This window comes from Mastacembelus armatus, chromosome 3 (genome assembly GCF_900324485.2).
Source record: "Mastacembelus armatus chromosome 3, fMasArm1.2, whole genome shotgun sequence".
Taxonomy (NCBI): Eukaryota; Metazoa; Chordata; class Actinopteri; order Synbranchiformes; family Mastacembelidae; genus Mastacembelus; species Mastacembelus armatus.
In genome coordinates, this window is record NC_046635.1 from 7,939,618 (window position 1) to 7,959,990 (window position 20,373).

General features: G+C 39.3%; 1 protein-coding gene across 2 annotated transcripts in view; it reads right to left on the reverse strand.

The window, feature by feature from the left end:
* The window catches only part of LOC113137862 (ephrin type-A receptor 6-like), a 54,977-nt gene that overhangs the window by 16,554 nt on the left and 18,050 nt on the right, over window positions 1-20,373 (reverse strand). Inside the window, exons 7-8 of one of the 2 annotated variants that reach the window (XM_026319783.1) lie at window positions 10,272-10,392; window positions 8,920-9,272 (exon numbers count right to left, since the gene is read on the reverse strand). In XM_026319783.1, coding sequence (XP_026175568.1) covers window positions 8,920-9,272; window positions 10,272-10,392 — 474 coding nt within the window. Of the gene's footprint in view, window positions 1-8,919; window positions 9,273-10,236; window positions 10,393-20,373 lie in introns of both variants that reach the window. The other variant, XM_026319782.1, reaches the window with a different exon arrangement.

Here is a 20,373-nt window from a genome sequence, read left to right on the forward strand (position 1 = left end):
CCGCCTGTAGCCAGCATGTGAACACCGTAGCTGGGCATAGTATATCGCAGTGTGTCTTGGTTCTCTGGATCTTAACCACCAGCAGATGACTGGGACGTCCAACAGCCTGTAGCCAGCATGTGAGCACTGTAGCTGGGCATAGTATACCACTGTGTGTCTTTGTTCTGTGGATCTTAATCACCACCACCACCACCACCACCAGAGGAACGGGATGTCCAATCGTCTGTAGCCAGTATGTGAGCACCGTAGCTGGGCATAGTTTACCACAGTGTGTCGAGGTTCTCTGGACCATAACAACCACTAGAGGACCGGGACGCCCAGCCGCTTGTAAGAGACTAGGAGCACCTTCGATGGGCATAGTATACCATCGTGTGTCTTGGTTCTCTGGATCATAACCACCACCACCACCAGAGGACCGTGACGTCCAGCCGCATGTAAAAAGATTGTGAGGACCTTCGTTGGGCATCATTTGTACCACCGTGTGTCTAGGTCCTCTGGACCATAACCACCATCAGAGGACTGGGAAGTCCAGCCGCTTGAACCCAGCTTGTGAGCACTTTCGCTGGGCATCAGATTTATCACAGTGTGTCTTGGTTCTCTGGATCTTAACCACTACCAGGGAACCGGGACGTCCAGCCGCCTGTAGCCATGGTGTGAGCACCGTAGCAGCGTATAGTATACCACAGTGTGTGGATCTAAACCACCACAACCACCACCACCATAGGACCGGGACGTCCAGCCACTTGCACCCAGCTTGTGAGCATCTTCTCTGGGCATGGGATGTATCACCGTGTGTCGAGGTTCTCTGGATCTTAACCACCACCACCACCAGATGACTGGGACATCCAGCCACCTGTAGCCAGCATGTGAGCACCGTAGCTGGGCATGGGAAGTACCACCATGTGTCTTGGTTCTCTGGATCTTAACCACCACCAGAGGACCGGGATGTCCAGCCGCCTGTAGCTAGCATGTGAGCACCGTAGCTGGGCATAGTATACCACAGTGTGTCTTCGTTCTTTGGATCTTAACCACCACCACCACCACCACCACCACCACCACCACCACCAGAGGAACGGGATATCCAATCGTCTGTAGCCAGCAGGTGAGCACCTTAGCTGGGCCTAGTATATACCACAGTGTGTCTTCGTTCTTTGGATCTTAACCACCACCAGAGGACTGGGACGTCCAGCCGCTTGCACCCAGCTTGTGAGCACTTTCGCTCGCCATCAGATTTAACACAGTGTGTCTTCGTTCTCTGGATCTTAACCACCACCAGTGGACCGGGATGTCCAGCCGCCTGTAGCTAGCATGTGAGCACCGTAGCTGGGCATAGTATACCACACTGTGTCTTGGTTCTCTGGATCTTAACTACCACCAGTGGACCGGGATGTCCAGCCGCCTGTAGCTAAATGTGAGCACCGTAGCTGGGCATTGTATACCACAATGTGTCTTGGTTCTCTGGATCTTAACTACCACCAGTGGACCGGGATGTCCAGCCGCCTGTAGCCAGCATGTGAGCATCTTAGCTGGGCATAGTATATACCACAGTGTGTCTTGGTTCTCTGGATCTTAACCACCACCACCAGAGGAACGGGATATCCAATCGTCTGTAGCCAGCACGTGAGCACCATAGCTGGGCATAGTATATACCACAGTGTGTCTTGGTTCTCTGGATCTTAACCACCACCACCAGAGGAACGGGATATCCAATCGTCTGTAGCCAGCACGTGAGCACCATAGCTGGGCATAGTATATACCACAGTGTGTCTTCGTTCTTTGGATGGTAACCACCACCAGAGGACCGGGACGTCCAGCCACTTGTACCCAGCTTTGTGAGTATTTTCGCTGGGCATCAGATTTAACACAGTGTGTCTTGGTTCTCTGGATCTTAAACTCCACCAGAGGACCAGGACGTTCAGCCACCTGTAGCCAGTAGATGAGCACCTTAGCTGGGCATGGGAAGTACCACCGTGTGTCTAGGTCCTCTGGATCTTCACCACCACCACCACCACCACCACCAGATGACTGGGACATCCAGCCACCTGTACCCAGCATGTGAGCACCTTCACTGGGCATGGGAAGTACCACCATGTGTCTTGGTTCTCTGGATCTTAACCACCACCAGAGGACCGGGACATCCAGCTGCTTGTACCCAGCTTGTGAGTACTGTAGCTGGGCATAGTACCACAGTGTGTCTTGGTCTTCTGGATCTTAACCACCACCAGAGGAATGGGACGTCCAGCCGCTTGTACCCAGCTTGTGAGCATCTTCTCTGGGCATGGGATGTATCACTGTGTGTCTAGGTTCTCTGGATCTTAACCACCACCACCACCACCACCACCACCACCACCACCAGAAGACTGGGACATCCAACCACCTGTAGCCAGCATTTGAGCACCTTAGCTGGGCATGGGAAGTACCACCATGTGTCTTGGTTCTCAGGATCTTAACAACCACCTGAGGACCGGGACATCAAGCCGTTTGTACCCAGCTTGTGAGCACCGTAGCTGGGCATAGTATACCACCATGTGTCTAGGTTCTCTGGATCTTAACCACCACCACCACCACCAGAGGACTGGGACATCCAGCCACCTGTAGCCAACATGTGAGCACGTTCGCTGGTCATGGGAAGTACCACCATGTGTATTGGTTCTCTGGATCTTTACCACCACCAGAGGACTGTGACATCAAGCCGCTTGTACCCAGCTTGTGAGCACCTTAGCTGGGCATAGTATACCACAGTGTGTCTTGGCTCTCTGAGTCTTAACCACCACCACCAGAGGATCAGGATATCCAATCGCCTGTAGCCAGCATGTGAGCACTTTCACTGGGCATCAGATTTACCACAGTGTGTCTTGGTTCTCTGGTTCTTAACCTCCAGCAGAGGACCGAGATGTCCAGCAGCCCATAGCCGGCCTGTGAGCACCTTGGAAGGGCGTTTGCTGTATCACAGTGCCTCTCTGGTTCTCTAGCAATACTTCTACTCCTACTCCTACTCCTACACCTACACCTACACCTACTACTACTACTACTACTACTACTACTACTACTACTAATAATAATAATAATAACATTAATAATATTTACAGAAACAATAGGGCTTTGAACATCTGGAGCTCAGGCCTTACAGAGAGAAACTGTGGATTTAAGGATTTAATTATTCAAACCAATAGCAATTTGATTTCCATTATTTCATTATACTGTAAGTTTAATACACAGTGTAATCTTTTACAGGCTTTTACTTTTACAGGCTCAACATTTTCACCTTCTACTAGGACACTATTTTTCCTTTTTTAATCTTGCATACAAAAAGGATTACGGTCAACACAGAGCCAGTCTATCTTTGTGGTTACCTCTCTGCCCCTATTGTAGGCACAAATTTTTCCTCTGTTCAGCAAACACCTCACACAACCTTATACAGATTTTTCTGTGCCTTTTTGGAGCACGCTGCAGTGAACTTTGTGGGAGGTATCTTCAGTGAGAAACGCTCTGCTGAGCAATAACTGCAGTGTATTTTGAGCAGGGTGCAGTTCACCGTTCACAAACACAGCGATCATCCTGCTCACTCTGCTCTTCATTGCTGACTTGAGAAGTATTAGGACAACACCTGACCTTCAAGTTTCAACACTCAGAAAACCAGCATGCTCTATTTCGAAGTGGAATAAAGTGTGGAGGAGTTTAGGCACAAATGGGCATTCAAGTATATCAAATGTGTTTTCTGAGAATTCATGACTAAGCAGATGTTGTTCATCTTTTACAGCTACAAAACTGATTTATAATTCCAGTATCTTATATCCATTCTGCTCAATGACAAAGTGATTATGCATCTTGCTTAACTGAGCATTATAACTTATCAAGGTTAGACAAGCACACAGACAAGAGGGGAGAGAATTATTAGTAATTCTGATTAATAGGTTTAGAATAATTAAAATCATAATGAGGTATTAATATACAATTTACAAACAAATACTATGGCAGCAGAAAATAAATCGCTCTGCTCCCTTGCACTAAAGAAAAATCCAGTTAATTGCCAATTCTGCTTTTAATTGGCTATTATTCCATCATTGACATAATATCACAATCAGATATATGAATCACATTCCAGCATGTGTGTTAACTGGCAATGACTTTGTCAATCCCAACTCCATCCAAACAGAGGTTTAGACAAGCACAGATTTACACGAAGCATTTCTTTTAACTCAATAAACTTTCTACCTCTTTTGAATTTATAGTGAGTTTGGGAGTGCTTCAGCGTTTTGCCTTTAACAAATAGTGGAGTGATTTGAAGAGTTTCAAATGTCACTTTGTTCTTAGGCAGAATAAACAAGAAGCTTCTTGAAAAATATTCCTTTATGTACAGGTAATAAATATCTATTAAATACCCTATGTACGTTTCTTGCTCATGTAGCTACATTTGTGGCAGCTAACACAGAAAACTGCATTCAAACATTATGAATGGTGTAAATTTTAAGAATAGATTTTGACCCCCACTCCCACCAAAAAAAAAAAAAGTTACATACCTGCAAACAAGGAATGTGACTGACTGTCTCACATTAAAAAATGTGCTATTGTACAATTTCTAATGATAGCAGTAAGAGAAGAAAAACTGAGAAAAAAAGAGAAAACAGAGCAAGGGGGAGGGTTTTAAAATGAGTTACTGGCTATATGCAATGTGGTGCATGGGTGATGCAAATATGTGTGTATAAATGTCATATGTGGATGAATTTGTTTGCCTGCTTGTTTGCATGCATGTCTGGTTGTGTGTGCATACAGTGTGACTACAGAGGAAAGGCAGTTTGACAAGTTAATCCACTCTAAACATCCTAATGAGAACATCCCCACAGGCTGCTTCTCCTCCTCTACAGAGATTATTTTGCATCCCAACTTCCTCCCATCGTTCTAGCTCCCTTTGACAGAGAGACGGGTTTGAAGTGACACATATACACCTGACACCTGGTTTCCATGATATGATGACAGCCTACTAGCATATTTTATTTATAAAAAATAACACTTTAATATACTATATCCCACTGTATAGTAGGGACGAATTAGCTGTGAGAAATGACTGTTGAAGTTATTACCTTATTTGAATAAACATGAGCATGATTCAAGACCATTATTATGGTGATGTGAAAATTGTAACCATGTTATATTTCATGCACTCTGCATTGCCTGAAAAACTGAACAACTAATCATTACAAAGAGCTACTAAGAGCGGAAAGGTTGGTAGAAAATGATAATAAATTAATAAGAAAACATTAATATTTATGAATTGCACTTCAAAGTCTACCATTCATAAACACAATGGGATCATTTACACAGTCTAAATACTTGACCACAAATGTGAAATGACATTTTTATTCCTTCCACTCAATCTTGGTTTCTTGCTGTCACTTAAACTGTCGACTCCACCATTAGTGCTACTTCATTCTCATCTAGTATCTTTCTGCTTTTGACACAGAAACCTTCGACTGTACCCGTGGGCACAAAATTTCTATGTAGCTCACAAAAAACAAGACTAATTATTTTACTGACTTTTTGTTTTTCGTTCTTTATGTGTTCATCAGTTGGCTGATCCAAAACCTCGGTTCAGATTGAAGAACCTCAAATGGATAGATTACGATACAAGTAGACACTGGCTTTCATGGTTTTCATGGTCTCCACCAAACCATTTCACTTTTTATTGAATGGGTCAAAGATGGTATTAGCACTGTCGTAGAAATTTCTTTAAGTTTGAGAGTTGCACTCATTTTTCCACGACAGCACTCAGGCAAAGTTGAGCAGAGAGGAGAGGGGGACAAGCATAAAAGCAGCAATATTTGAGGGCAAATAAGGCAAATAAGTGTGTTATTAATGCACATTTCTACGGATAATATCAAACACATAAATATATTTAATATATTTAATAAATATATTTAATGAGCACATATTACTTTCCTCAAACTGAGTGTTTCTATGTGTAATAATAATCTCTAGATCATTTGTGTGCATGCAAAAACTTTTTTCTGTGCTCAGAATGTCCCGTTGTGCACTCAGGAATATGGCGCAAACATAATGTCATAATCAAAGTTTGCTCACAATGAAATATTACAACATCCATCTGCATTTTGTATAGACACTCATGTTTACCCCAGAATGAACTGGAATTACTTTTCATGTAGCACTACTATCGGGTTAAAACTGTATTTTGTCTGAAAGTTCTGTTTACTTCCAAATAACTGCAAGCTACATCTATTCCCGTCATTCTCGGCTGCATTTTACTGCTGAGTAGAAAAAGTCAGCATGCACTTTTAACACATGAAACCAGGAAGGTGAACATGGTCGATATTATACATGCCAAACATCAGCGTGTTAGTATTGCCATGGTGAGGCACCACTGTGCTCAAGTACAGCCTCAGAGCCTCTAGCAACACAGAATCTTCAGGGGATATTCACTAAGGTTTTGCAGCTCATTTTTGGTGCTAAACAGTGAAATTGATGGTGTTCCTATTTACTAAGGAGTCACAAAGTGGTACTGCTGGAAATTTCACCTTTGGTCTCATGTATTATGCATTTTAAAGTGTTGCCATTCAGAGGTGGAAAATAAGAGAGGAGTGAATGGAAATTTATACAGATCTACTCAGCACCTGATTTACCACTGGTGCAGCTGAGGAAACTGTGGCTGATATTTAACATCAGGGGAAAGCAGGTTCAAAATTTGAGTAATGCTGTCAGCTTGGCAGCTGTTGTTCATTTGAGATGTCGTCTGCATTAAAAACACATACGAGGAAGGTGACATGTCTCCTTTTTGGATGCCAGAGGAGAAAATGAGAGACTTTTACAGGCTTTCATGTCAAACCATTCTTCAGTTAGTAAAATACAAGATCATCCGAGTGGTAGAAGACTTCCTGATTAAAGGTGTTCAACCAATATTATAGATCAAGAGCAGTATATGCACAATACAGAGACCAGTATATTTAAATTAACAATGTGGCTGTGTTTATTTACATCAGTGTTGTTGAATATGCAGCGAAATTGTGGTATTCCCATATTTTGTGCACTAGACTAGTATTTTGTCACAGATTTAGTAAACACTACCTATTAGTCATGTATAAATACCACAGAGCACAATTATTTTCAAGATACAAGAAAACTGGGACTGAGTTCCTGCAGTACAGTGGTTTGAATAAATATGGCATCTATAAATCTACAGACTCATTTGAAATAATGTGTCAAGCATAGCATGTGTCTTGTGGTCTGTACACCTGAAATAGTGTAAAACAGTATAAGTTACTGTGCAATATGTATATTGTTTGCACTTCCCAAATGTTTTACTGCCTTGATTAATCACTTTTATTAAGTCCTTTTCAGATTTTTTTTTTGGTAATCTAAAATACAAACTGTAAATTGCAAAAATGTTAGTGCTAATACCATTATGACAGCCTATTACTGCACACAACGATGGTTTATCATAGATATACCCACAATTCCCTACTTTAATATCTGAGCCACTGACTACTAATGAGCGTCAGTCTTGTTCTCATCAGATTTTCATCACAGTTCTTGCTGTGCATGCTGAAAGAAGAGAACATGTGCACATACGTCCCATTATGATTTATTAATCCACTCTCTTTCCTTCCTCTTCTAAGTCTTCTTTATTAAGTATTCAATCAATATTCCTGCCCTTCAAAAATATAAGGTTCAGGTTTCAGAAGTTGAATATTAGGTATCTTCTTTTTCTTAATTCAAACCTAAGACAATGCCACCTTAAGATCATCGAACTGTGACCTCGGGTCCCCTGGGCTCTGCTAATTAGGACTAGGTTCAGGGCCCAGTGGCTCTGTCAGCTATTCAAAGGTCAAAAATGTGCTTCACTTATTGACACATTAGGATGGACGGAAAAACTGTGACTGTGGGAAAAGACACAGGGTGCAGAAGAAGGAGAAAGGCTAGCTGCTGAATACATAAATAAATCCCAGCTTGTAGCATAAATATCTTCATCTACCCCGAGCTGCAATGGGAACACAGTGTTCATGATCTATAAATCAGACATTATGTAACCACAGTGTATGAATATGTCAAACATAAGCATGTAAATTTCATCTTTATTAATATTTAAGAGCCTAGGGCAACTAACAATGAGACGATGAGACTGAAAAACTTTTTTTGTGAAAAACATGTCAGGGCTCATACAATTTAGGTAGTTATGTGTCATGTGTATTTTTGGGAAGCAGCAAGATTAACTTGCATAAGTCCTGGTTGTTGTTGTAACCTGCTAGTTTTCATGTTTGGTAGTTTGGCTTGGTTCCCTGCCGTCTCACATGCTGAATAGTCCGCTGGAAAAAATCCCACCATTCCAGATGGCCATTTTCTCCACGCCAGCAGGATTCAAATCATGAATGTTTTGCATCTTACAATCTACTATTTCAACACTAAAACTATTTAAAAGTGATTCAGTTGAAATTCAAGGCTATAAGTAACGGCTATTTTCATTACCAGTCAGTGGAATATTTTTTTAAAGTAGTAAGTTAATTAGTTAGTCAAAAGTCAGAAAAAAAGACCCTGGATCCCAGTGCATTAGAGGACTAAAGCTTTTCCTGTCCAAAATGTTTCAGTCCAAAATCCAGAGCTCATTTATAGCACACTATAAAATCTGAAAATCCTCACAGACAATCTAGGGACAGCAAATGTTTGGTGTTTGATAGATGATTTATAAGTAACATACAATCAATTGTAAATAAATCAACTTACTGTCAAACATAAATGAAATTAGTAATTCATTTACTTGTTAACTGAGTTAAAAAATCATATTATTATAAGTCAATCCTATAGTTTTGTGGCAGGTACATCTGCTTGTCATCACCAGGCAGAACAACAGAACTGTAAAGTTGCCCTGAACAAAAACAACAAAATAAAAAAAGAAAAAGCTCTGTAACTCACCAGCTTGGTGTGTATTGACGGTAACATTTGCCAGAGAGCGTGCAGCCACAGCCAGAGCAGAGACGCCATTCACAGCCTCTACATGGAAGATATAGTTGGTGTGCATTGCAAAATCTAGTACTGCCACAGATGTACCAGTCAAACCAAGTGGCCGAGGGATGAACTGCAGGTCTGCTTCACATGGCTCACACTGAGTGACACCTCTGTCGATGTCACTTTCATCACAGCGCTGACACAGGATGTTGTAAGTGATGTCCTTCCTGCCTCCCGTATCACTAGGAGGCATCCACTGCAAGAAGAGAGCTGTGTCATTGATCAGCGAGACCAGGTTCCTGGGAGCTGACGGAGGTCCTGAAGAGAAATTAAAAAAAAATATTTAGTGAGAGAAAGTGGTACATCATTGATGAACTAGTTGTCACTTCATTTCGTAACTTTTTTTTCAAATGTGTTTCAAGTATGTGGTCTTGTTATTAAATGATTAAACAAAAGAATGAACAACGATCTGTGAGACCATCGAATGTACACAGACAGAATGTATTAGGATAGCCATTAACAGTATTGCAAACTTATGAAGTGAGCAGTAATAATAGAATTTTATTTAAATTCTGCAATAACTAGTTAGTATGAATGCATCAACACAACAGTGATGTGAAAGTAAGCACGTATACTCACACAACAGATCACACAACTCATCTGACCTTGAAAATGAAGATGAAGATGAAAATGAAGATGAAGGCTCTTGGCAGCCAGTGAGCATAATTTGAATCTGCAGTATGCATGTGTAGTGTGTAGGTACAGTAGGTGTGTGGGTGGTTGGCTTTCAGCAGTATTTCTTTCCAACAGTTTGTGTCAATTTCCTGGATAAAACTGTCGCAGTTCAAATTTTTTTCCCCAATTTTCACAACTGTAGAAGTCTGATTTGGCAAAGCAGCAGAACTGAAGTTGTGAGTGTGCCTTTGAATAACTGTGTGTAGGCATGTGGGCGGTAAGCTTTTGGAGCACCCTAAGTGTTTCATTCCAGTGTGCTACTTGTCAATTTTATGGATACTCATTCCATGTCAGAATTTTTCACATCATAACAGATGTATCTATCAGAGTTGAGATATGAAGGGATAAACTTTTTGAAAGAATTTATTTAAATTTAGGTCAACCATATCACTATATGTTAAATAAATAAAGGCAAGAAATTTTCAAAAAAAGAGCACCTGGATGGCAGGAAGATGATATCACAAACTAAAAAAAAAACTACAGACATAAACAGAAATTAAAAACATGCCTGCTCCCAGAGAGATAAGGTTTTTTAACTATTGTACTAACTTGTACAAGCCATGGTAGAAGGATCTTTGATAGCCCTGTAGAAGCCTTTATCGCAGTGACAGACAGTGGCAGCCTGGTCATGGCTGGAGCTATGTGGAGGGCACTTGGAGCATTTAGTGTTCCCAGCATATGCCTTGAAGAAGCCAGGCTTACAAGCTGGGGAGAGAGTGAGAGAAAGAGGAGGAAGAGAGGTTAACATTTGTCATGCAATTACATTTCCATCAGCACATATGCATTTGACGCAAAGCTCCAGCTGCTTCTCCCCTCACCTGTGGTCTGACCTTTTTTCTAGTAGTACTATAGATCACTGTCACCCCTTATTACCTCACTAAGCCAAATGCTTATAGTCCTACCCATTTCCCAGTCTTACAAATGCCACAGACCTTTTATGCCACTTTTTAGAAAAAAGAATCGCAATCTCATGAATATTTGAAATGTGCTCAACACAAATAACTCATAGCACTGCCCAGGCCTGGCACTAAAGTTTACAGGTATGTGCTGGCAGACTTTCACAGCATTCAAACTTTTTTTTTTTTCTTTATTGTGGTCTTTCATAGATCAACAAGCTTTTCTCTGAGATAGATAGATAGATAGATAGATAGATAGATAGATAGATAGATAGATAGATAGATAGATAGATAGATAGATAGATAGATAGATAGATAGATAGATAGATAGATAGATAGATAGATAGGTAGATAGATAGGTAGATAGGTAGAAATTCAGATTATCCAGCAGCTCTTATATTTACTTTAACATAGAAATGTCAGTATAAAATATAATAAAGAGATAAAGGCACCCAGTCAATAACATATAACACAAATAGCATAAATAACATATGAACAATTACTATTAAACGGTGTAATGGCTGTGGGGACAAAGGATCTCCTCAACCTCTCAGTTCTGCAGCGCAGTGAGATGAGCCTCCCACTGCAGCTGCTACTCTGTTTAGTCAGTATATTGTGTAGGGGATGTTTATTATTGTTCAATATAGAAAGCAGCTTCCTCCATATCTGCTGCTCCACCACAGTTCTGAGAGGGTCCAGCCCCCTGGCTAGCACAGAACTGGCTTTTTTCACCAGTTTGTCCAGGTGCTTACAGTTCCTGTCCATAATGCCACTCCCCGAACAGACAGCAGCATATAGCAGTCATATCAAATACTGAAGAAGCTGTTGGAAAAGTTATTTGAAAGCTGTACTGATCTTCAGGTTAATTGAAAAAGTCAGCCATTCACATTAGGAACTAATTATTTGACAGGAGGTAAATTAATAGTACCTCTGCTGTCACTTTAACCCCCCAAAATATGCTTTCTAACATCCCCATAGCCATAGTCACATGTTTTGTTTGAGCAGAAACAGAAAATAGTTGGGTTATAGGATTACTGGACAGGCGTATCTAAGGACCCCAAGAGATTTTACATATCATGTATGATCAGACAAAATGGCTACAGGGAAATGAAAAAAAAAACATAAAGAAAATGAATAAATAAAATAATGGCCAAAAAGAAAAGTGTACCTATCACGCTAATGTTAGCATGTTAGCATGGACACAGTACTCGGTTGACTGATTGGTGTTAAAAGTAATACTAGAATTTGCTAGCAAGTCTAAATGAAAGAAAGTGTAAAATCAAATAATGTTAAAAATAGTTACAGTTCATATAGTTCATATGTTGATCAAATATGTTGATGCTGATGTAATTGATCTAAATGCATGAGTGTCTGTAAAGAACTAAGGTATGTTCATCCAGGAATCTAACTTGCTGTGCTGAAGTGGTAATGTGACAGATGGTACTGCTGCTAGTGAAACTACAAATATTTGCTGACTCCTTTACATTGTAGATTGTTGTTTGTACCAGATACCAGATATTGAGAAAAAACTGCATGACCTTAAAAACCATTAAAAAAAGACAGCAAGTAAACACTGAAACAAGAATATGAAAATATACTGTACGTGACATATACTTTGTGTCTTACAATGCAGAAAAATGTTTAAGGGTTAAGAGGTAAAAATTTCAGGAGTTCAGAATGTAAATTTAGGGATAAGAGGATATTGCATCAATTATTAAGCTATGGAAGAGACTGTGGAGCTCATTTGTTTTAATCACCTGGTTTAATAGAGTCCCCACTTTCAGATCCCCTTGAATGCAGATAGAGGAAGGTTTGTATTGTTTGTCAGGCAGGTAAAAAAAAAATAGCTATTAACATACAAATAATGCATAATGAAAATGCAATTATAGCCTGCTTTCAGTCTAAAACCTCTATCCACTTACATGGTCCATTCTGCTGACCCCCATAGTCTTCAGTTTTCCATTCTTCCCTCAGTTCACTTTCCCACCTCATTACTTCCACCAGTTCTCTTCCATTTTACCTTCCCATTTCTTTTTTCCATCAATTCAACCAACCCTCATTTCCTTATCGCTATAATTTTTCTCCAACTGTTTTGCTATGCCACAATTTCACCTTTTCTTGAGTTTTTCATCTTTCTTCGAATATTTTTCCCCTTTCCCATCTCTCCTCCTTGCTTTCCTCTCCTTCACTCGTTCCCTTAGGGCTTATCAGAAGATGGCAATACTACTGCGGATTGCCTCCTTCTCCCCAGACTTATCTCAGCAGCGAAGAATAAAGCACAAATACTGCAGTTATTTAATATTCTGGGTATTTGGGGATCATTTTATTGCAGAGTGATTTGTAAGAGAATATGTGTGTGGCTGGCATAATAATATCAAAATTAGCAAATAAATATGCCAGCTACAAGACAGACAATGCAGTGATGGAGCTGAAAAGTAACACGTTGGGAAATTCAATCAAGACTTTGTGGCAGACAGCCAGAAGGATTTTATAATTTCAGCATTTTAATATTTTTTCCCGTACTAACTGTAAGTAGGAAGCACAAACCCATAGTTTTTCAGCCACATTCATTTATTTTCTTTCTCACATAATCAGTAGTAAACCTTATTACATAAGTCTCTTATTTTTTATGGATTATTGCCTCCACTGAGAAGCATTACCACTGTAATCCATCTATTGCCCTTTTTATTATACAGTGGTTAGTTTCACACTGAGTCCCATGAATGATGTCCAGCTGCTACCCAGTGCTGTACAAGTACTGTACCCGGGACGTCTTGTAAAAGTTCATTTTTACTGCGTGAATTAACCTGGTGAAATAAAGTCAATTGAATTAAATTGCCCCTGGTACACACATTGATACAATAGCAGAGACTCTAATTCAGTAAGTCAAATAGCTTAGATTGTAACATGGATTAAATGATGCAGTACCTGTAGTATCTACATGTACAGTGTACAATAAAACTGAGTACACCCCGCTCAGTATCACTAAAATATTAAGAAGCTACAAATGCTGCCCATTTAATCCAGTTTTATTTGTTTTTAGCCACACCCCAAGAAGACTGAAGCTAAATGAATGGAACAACTGAAATCTTGAACTAATACTAATTCAAATGTAATTAAAGTTCAATATTTAACAACCAGCTGCAACAAAAGTCAGTACAACCTGCTTTAGAGAGATAACATTTTTTTTGTTTAATATTTTCTATGTCTCAGATTTGATCTTCCTGGGCATGTATGATACTAGTCTTGCACAAATATGGGGAGAGATGTTCTGTCAATCTTCACAGATGATTCTTCTCTGCTGCTCTTTGCTGCAGGGGTTTTGTTGCTCTAAAACACCCAAAGGCATTGTATGAGTTCAAGTCAGGGAACACACTTGGTCAGGTTATAGTTTTACTGTTTTTCTTCTGAAAAAAAAAACTTTTGTGTGATTTTACATTGTGGTTGGAGACACTGTCATGTTGGAAAACTCCTCTGCTGAGTCATCTTTCATTGCGGTTTTGGTTATACAGCTTTGCCTTCATGCTGCTTTTTAAACGCTATGATGTGTCTGTGCGAGTCCCGGCCAGGTCCATGCCAAACATACAGGACGCCATCTGATCCAAACTCATTGGTTTTATTTACTATTATTACTAGTAATGTGCATTTAAAAGCCATAAAACTTCTTTTCGAGTTCTTTCGTGAGTATTGGTTTTCCTCTTACACGCTGTCCGCAGAAGTTTACTACATGCAATATCACAATGTCCTCTATATATTATTTATATTATTGTATTTTTAATCAGTGTTTGTCATTTTAAACCACAGGCTGCAACAACGTGTTGAAAGTATACATGTTTAAATGAAACTAGTAAATTGCAACTTTTTTCTTCTTTGAGGGCACTAGTATACAAGTAATACTGCACTCATTTTCTGTGTTTAAAAAATACCTCATCATTTTCCACATATCTGAAGAAGCCAGTTCATCACTGACTTAAACCTGCAGTAACTTGTTAAATAAATAGTTATGGATCAACATTGTCATTCATATGAAGTTGTATATTGGCCACCTGACAGACCCAATATTTATTCTGTGTTTGCTCTGGCTTTGGTCTTTAGTGTTTCTGAGATTTACTGACAAAATATTTGGCTCTTCAACTTTTAAATGACAGTTAAACAGTTAGCTGAAACTGGCTATAAAACTGCAGTGATGTAAGTTTATCACAGTTAGCAACCCTTTCACATTGTCACATTGGTGTAACATTGTCAATAGATACATTGTTAGTGTAAAATATCAGTTATAGTCACTTTAAAAAAATTAAAGCAGTAAAATTAGAGCAGTTGCTGCAAACTAGCAGTGAATGCTGAGTTACAGAATAAAGAAAATTATATAGAACAGTTTTATGATGCTAAATCTGTGTGATGCTGAATTTCATTAGCTACAAATACCAAGCAAAACTTTCAACTGGCCTGCATGATAGTGCTTTTCATTGTATGCAGTACTTTATGCCTTCACCTGATCATCAAATTTAGGGATACACTTACATTAGTTTTAATGCAGATTACTTTATTTTTAATAACTGTTATCAGATTTGTTCTTAGGTTATCTGAAATGTCAAGTTCTGATGTTCTGAGGTAACATCCATCATTCATCTCGAGCCGCTCAGTCCTATTTACAATCATGGGGATCTATTAGAATCTATCCCAGCTCTCTTTGGGTGAAAGGCAGGGGTACACCCTGGACAGGTCACCAGTCCATCACAGGGCCACATAGAGACAAACAACCTCACACACTCACACTCACTCCTATGGGCAATTTAGAGTCACCAATCAACCTGACATACACGTTTTTGGACTGTGGGAGGAAACCACAACCATACAACCATATATACATATATATGTATATATGTATATATATATATATATATATATATATATAAAATAGTTATATATATAAGAAGGAAAGAGTTACAAAAAAGTGTGTATAATTACTGTAGGACATAATTGAGTATAACAGTTTGTAAAAGCGATGGGATTAATAATTGACACACAGAAGTCCTCACGAGAAGAGAATGAGAAGGGTAATTTGTCACCCAGCTTCCAATTTTTGAGGCGCCTCATTCACTTGGATATTACTTTCCTCCTATGCTGATCTGCTGTCAAAGGCAACAGATACATAAATTCATTTGAATTTCCAGCTGTTCCTTGCTCTCTGGTATAGGCTGGCAAGATCACCACCAAAAAGCAATTACAATACTCATATCACTATTTCTATCAGAAACTTTGAAAAAATTCCCCACACACACGGACACACAGACACATAATGAGATCCAATTTGTTCACTATCAGTTTTCTGGCTTTTTGTCATGGAAGGCATTCCTAATCATGAAAAGGACATGGCACAAAATACGTATTCCCGCTCACAGTGAATACTGCTGTGCACGCAGTATATTTCAACAGGTTATAGCCTTAGGGTTGATACTAAAGATTACTTTTTCATTAACAATTACTCTTCAGATTATTTTGTTGATTAATATTTTAACTCATAAAATGTCACAAAATAAAGTGAAAATATCTGTTCTACATCCCAAAGAGATGTAGTCAAATGTCTTGTTGTATTTACCCAACATTTATTATCTTATGTCGAAAAACAAAATCAGCAAAACCCCATATTATAGAAGCAGGAAACTGGGGGAATAATTAATAGAAAAAAAGTTTATTATTTTCAATCAATTATTTGAGTAATTGTTGCAGTTTTAATTAGCTTAGTTGTCTTTTTCTCAGGTATCTCAGGTGGAGCCAGTGCTTCTCTTTGACATCTTCATATGTAGATGCGGAGCTACATTAGCATTCATTTGACTTTTGGTTTGCGGTTTCACAAATCTTGAAAATTAGGGAACATTTTACCTCTGTATTGGTCTCCACCACCTCTTAAGGAAATTTGTGATATTTTGGCTACTAAATGCTCCACTCTACTCAGCAACTAGTGGCTGACTTTGTGTGCTGTGCAGGTCATGTGTTTTTACAGCATTTTGCTGAATACAACTGCCTGTGTGCTGAAAACATTGCAGAGAAGAGCAAAAGGTAAATTTTTATGGTTATCACCCAGAAAACAAGAACGATCAGCTGATAATGCTGTAAAGCTCTGTAGATCTGAGAGGAAATACAGAATTGGGAGATAATTGTTGATTCATTATTATAAATCATCATTTTGATCCATGAAAATATTAATGAGAGCAGTTTAAAAAAGGTTATTTTCAAAACACCATGCAGTAATAAAACTTTGGCCTCAGGCTGATAATTATCAGTTAAGAAATTTAAAGATTTCAGAATCTGCTCAAAGGACATACATAAGAAGATAAGATAAGATTTATTTATCCCCAAAAGGGAAATTCAGGAGAAATGTAATGGAGGAATATAATAACGTGGTGACTAAGAGAGCTGGAAGTTTTCTTTTCACTTTATGTTGTTAGAAACAGATGGAGGCAGAGACTATGTTTATCCTGGTCTCTCAGCTTTGATATGCAGATGGGAAGTTCACAGAGAATGAGTGATGCTCCAGTCTGGCTGAGCTGTGTTAGAGGCCAGAGTAAACATAGTCCTTAATGGACAGAAGAGGGGCACAGTGACTCCGACGCAACTAACAGGATGTGCTGTATTTATTTCTTCATTTCCTATTTCCATTTACCTGAATTTAAGATCACAAGTTGGCAGTGCGCCTGCCTGATCAGTCCTGCTTCTCAAGGTGACAGAGGTCATCGACGAGCAAGTAAGTGTTGTCCATTTGTGGACAGGTATGACATAGATAGGTCATGGGGAATAACAGGGGGAACGAACTGACAGCCCTTATTGTATGATTTTAAAAAAATGCATTAATTTGTTTCCTAACTATTTTCCCTGTAATAAGAGAAACTGTGCAGTGTTGGATCAACTTTATGAAAAGTACAGTAGGTGTTAGCAGCAAATGCCATTCAAAACGTTCTGTTGAAGCCAAAATATTTGATTATAGAAGATTTTTCAGCTATTGAATTTAATCACTCAGCCTACTGTTGGGTTTTTGGTACATCCATATCTATTGTGATTTAAAAAGAATTCAAAGCAGAGTATCTATTAGCTTCTCCCACAATTCACTGCCTCTTTTGAATATGTGACGAAAGGATGTGGAACAAATAACATTAGCACTATGATGTTACCTTATATAGGTCATGATATAACCAGCCTATCTCTGAGTAATCCTCTTGTGGCTAACGCTGAATAAAAGGAATAGAATAATAAAGCACTCGATTGAGATGTCAAAACAGTCTGGCAGAATGCTTCTGGGGTGGAAAGCAGGGTCTGATAAGCGCTGATGCCTTTGTTTAGGCAGCTGGGAGGGAAAGATGGACATGTTAGCGCAGAGCTTTGCTTATATTTGGTAGAGCTGGGGTTTTCCCTGCTCTCTCTCTCGCTCTCTTTCTCACTTTCTCTCCCTCTTTTGCTCTTTCCCCATGCTGCCTCTCAGACAGCTTTGATCATGGTACCCTTTGAAGCAGTGTTCCAAAATGAAAACGAGGAGAAAGCAGAAGTCATCGCAAGTTCATGCCCAAACTTCCTGCAACTCTTGCAAAGCACACATCTTCATCACATGAGCTCTGCCAAATCCTATAGAAATGATTGATGAGAAAAAAAATAATTATCCATAACTCATTAAAACCATAAATCTTTAACTATAAGACCAAAAGCTGTTGTTACTATTGATTACCTTTTTTCACCTAACGTTAATTAGTTGAGAGATGCCATCGAGAAGTCTACAGCACAGCATTCTTGATTGTTATAAACCGACATTACAACAAGAACTGTACAGCAATACTATAGAGCAGAGGCGTATGTTTGGTTTCCTTTACTCAGGATTCAACAGAAGTACTTGAGAAAACAGTGAATCTTAAAGGAACAGCCATCTGGGGGAAAACACTTGTTTTCTTTCAGACTCAGAGTCAGATAAGATCAATATTAGTTACATGTCAGTGCAGTGATAACTCAGAGAAATGTTCAGCAGACACAAGGACTGGACGCAGGAGGAAACTGCTAGTGTAGTATCAAAAGTGAGCATATATCTTGTAACAGTTTTTAAGCTTTATTTTAGAGCTGGAGCAGTTACTCGATGAATCAGTCAAATAAATTTGTTATTTTACTTTCATAATAGACTGTTTCAATCATGTTTTAAGCAAAAGTGCGAGAAATGATCTGGTTCCAGCCTGGAAAACAAATAGTGTTACCGTTCATTTACTTGTTAAAACCATTTAATTAACTGTTACAAATAAACTATATATGGCTATAAATGACACCACTTATCCACCTGTTAGACTGTAATGAGTTTACTGCAGCAGACTACTGCTGGGCTTATTTAGATTATACGCAAAGAAAAATCGGGGGCATGGTTTGTTGACATCAAGTAATGTATTACATGTGAAAATGAGCATTTGGCCATGAAAATGCAGACGCCGTATCTACTCTCTCTCCACTCTCCACACTCTGCAGTGGTGGGCTGAGCTGTGATGAGGTCTGTGAGTAGTAGAGATCTTTGGTGGACAAACTACACAGCAGCGACACTGGTAATAAAAAGCAACTATCGTTGGCTTTCGATTACTGTCATTTGATACTGATTTATCTGCAATTAGCTTAAATCCAGCAATAAAATCTCTGGATCTCTGTTTATGCATGACTTGGGCTCTAGGATAGATAGACGAACACATATCATTTTCCAAGTGCCAAATGGGTTACTGCTTCATGAGTTACTGACCCATTCATTGTGATGGTTGCCAAAATCTCCTTGACACTGTTGCAACTACAGCACAATCGAGAGGAGCAGCTAACATCAGCCTTAGGTGATGAATAGGGATCATAGATGTACTGTAGGGCATATACCAGAGATGCCATGAGAGTACTGCTGCTAAGCTGCCATCTCATCAGTAATCTCTCCTGACAGGATTCTTGTTGTTTAACTACATCTTTGAGATGACTGAGAATGAGAGAGAAAAAAGATAAATAAAAAGCAGATAAAAGAGATGAAGATAAAAAGAAAAATTACACCCGAGGAGCCAATAAAGGAGATATTAAAGCCTGTCCTACATATCAGCTGTACTAATGACTGTTGGAGCCTCTCTGTAATAACCTAGCCCCTACCCCCAGTCTGTCTGCTCAGTCTAATTGAGAAAACAGGCCAAAGACTATCTGGAACAACTCAGCACTTGCTTTAACTTTCTTAATATGTTCTGCTCACAATGGGCCACATTTGCGTAATGCTGATACAACAAATTAGAGAGGAGGCTTCCCAAAAAGCCTTTTAAAAAAGCTTAATTATATTAATCAAAGTTTCCAAATTTGAGAGCTTTGATGAGAATGTTACGCAGGTACATTTTGGAGTTATCTACCACAAAGTGATATTTATCAAGGCAACATCCGACATAAACACCACAAATCCAAAACACAGCTGGATAGAACAAGAAATTACTTTCCAATTTAAGCCGCATTATTGATAGTGTCCAAAGAGAGCCTCATGAGAGCCAGACTAATCATTTTGAAATGTCAGAAAACACACACACACACACACACACACCAGTAATCTTTTCATATTCACATTGTTTAGGGGCCTCGCAGCAGAAAAGGAGGGCGGTAAGAGACAGTCAGAGTGAGAATTATGAGGAATGAAAAGAGGGGAAAAAAAGAACAAGGACGAGAATGAAGGAGGAGTAAGTGAAGAGTAAACATTGTGGACAAGAGAGGAGAGAAGATGATGAGGGGAGGTGGAGCTTATAAAAGATGAAGAGAAATGTGA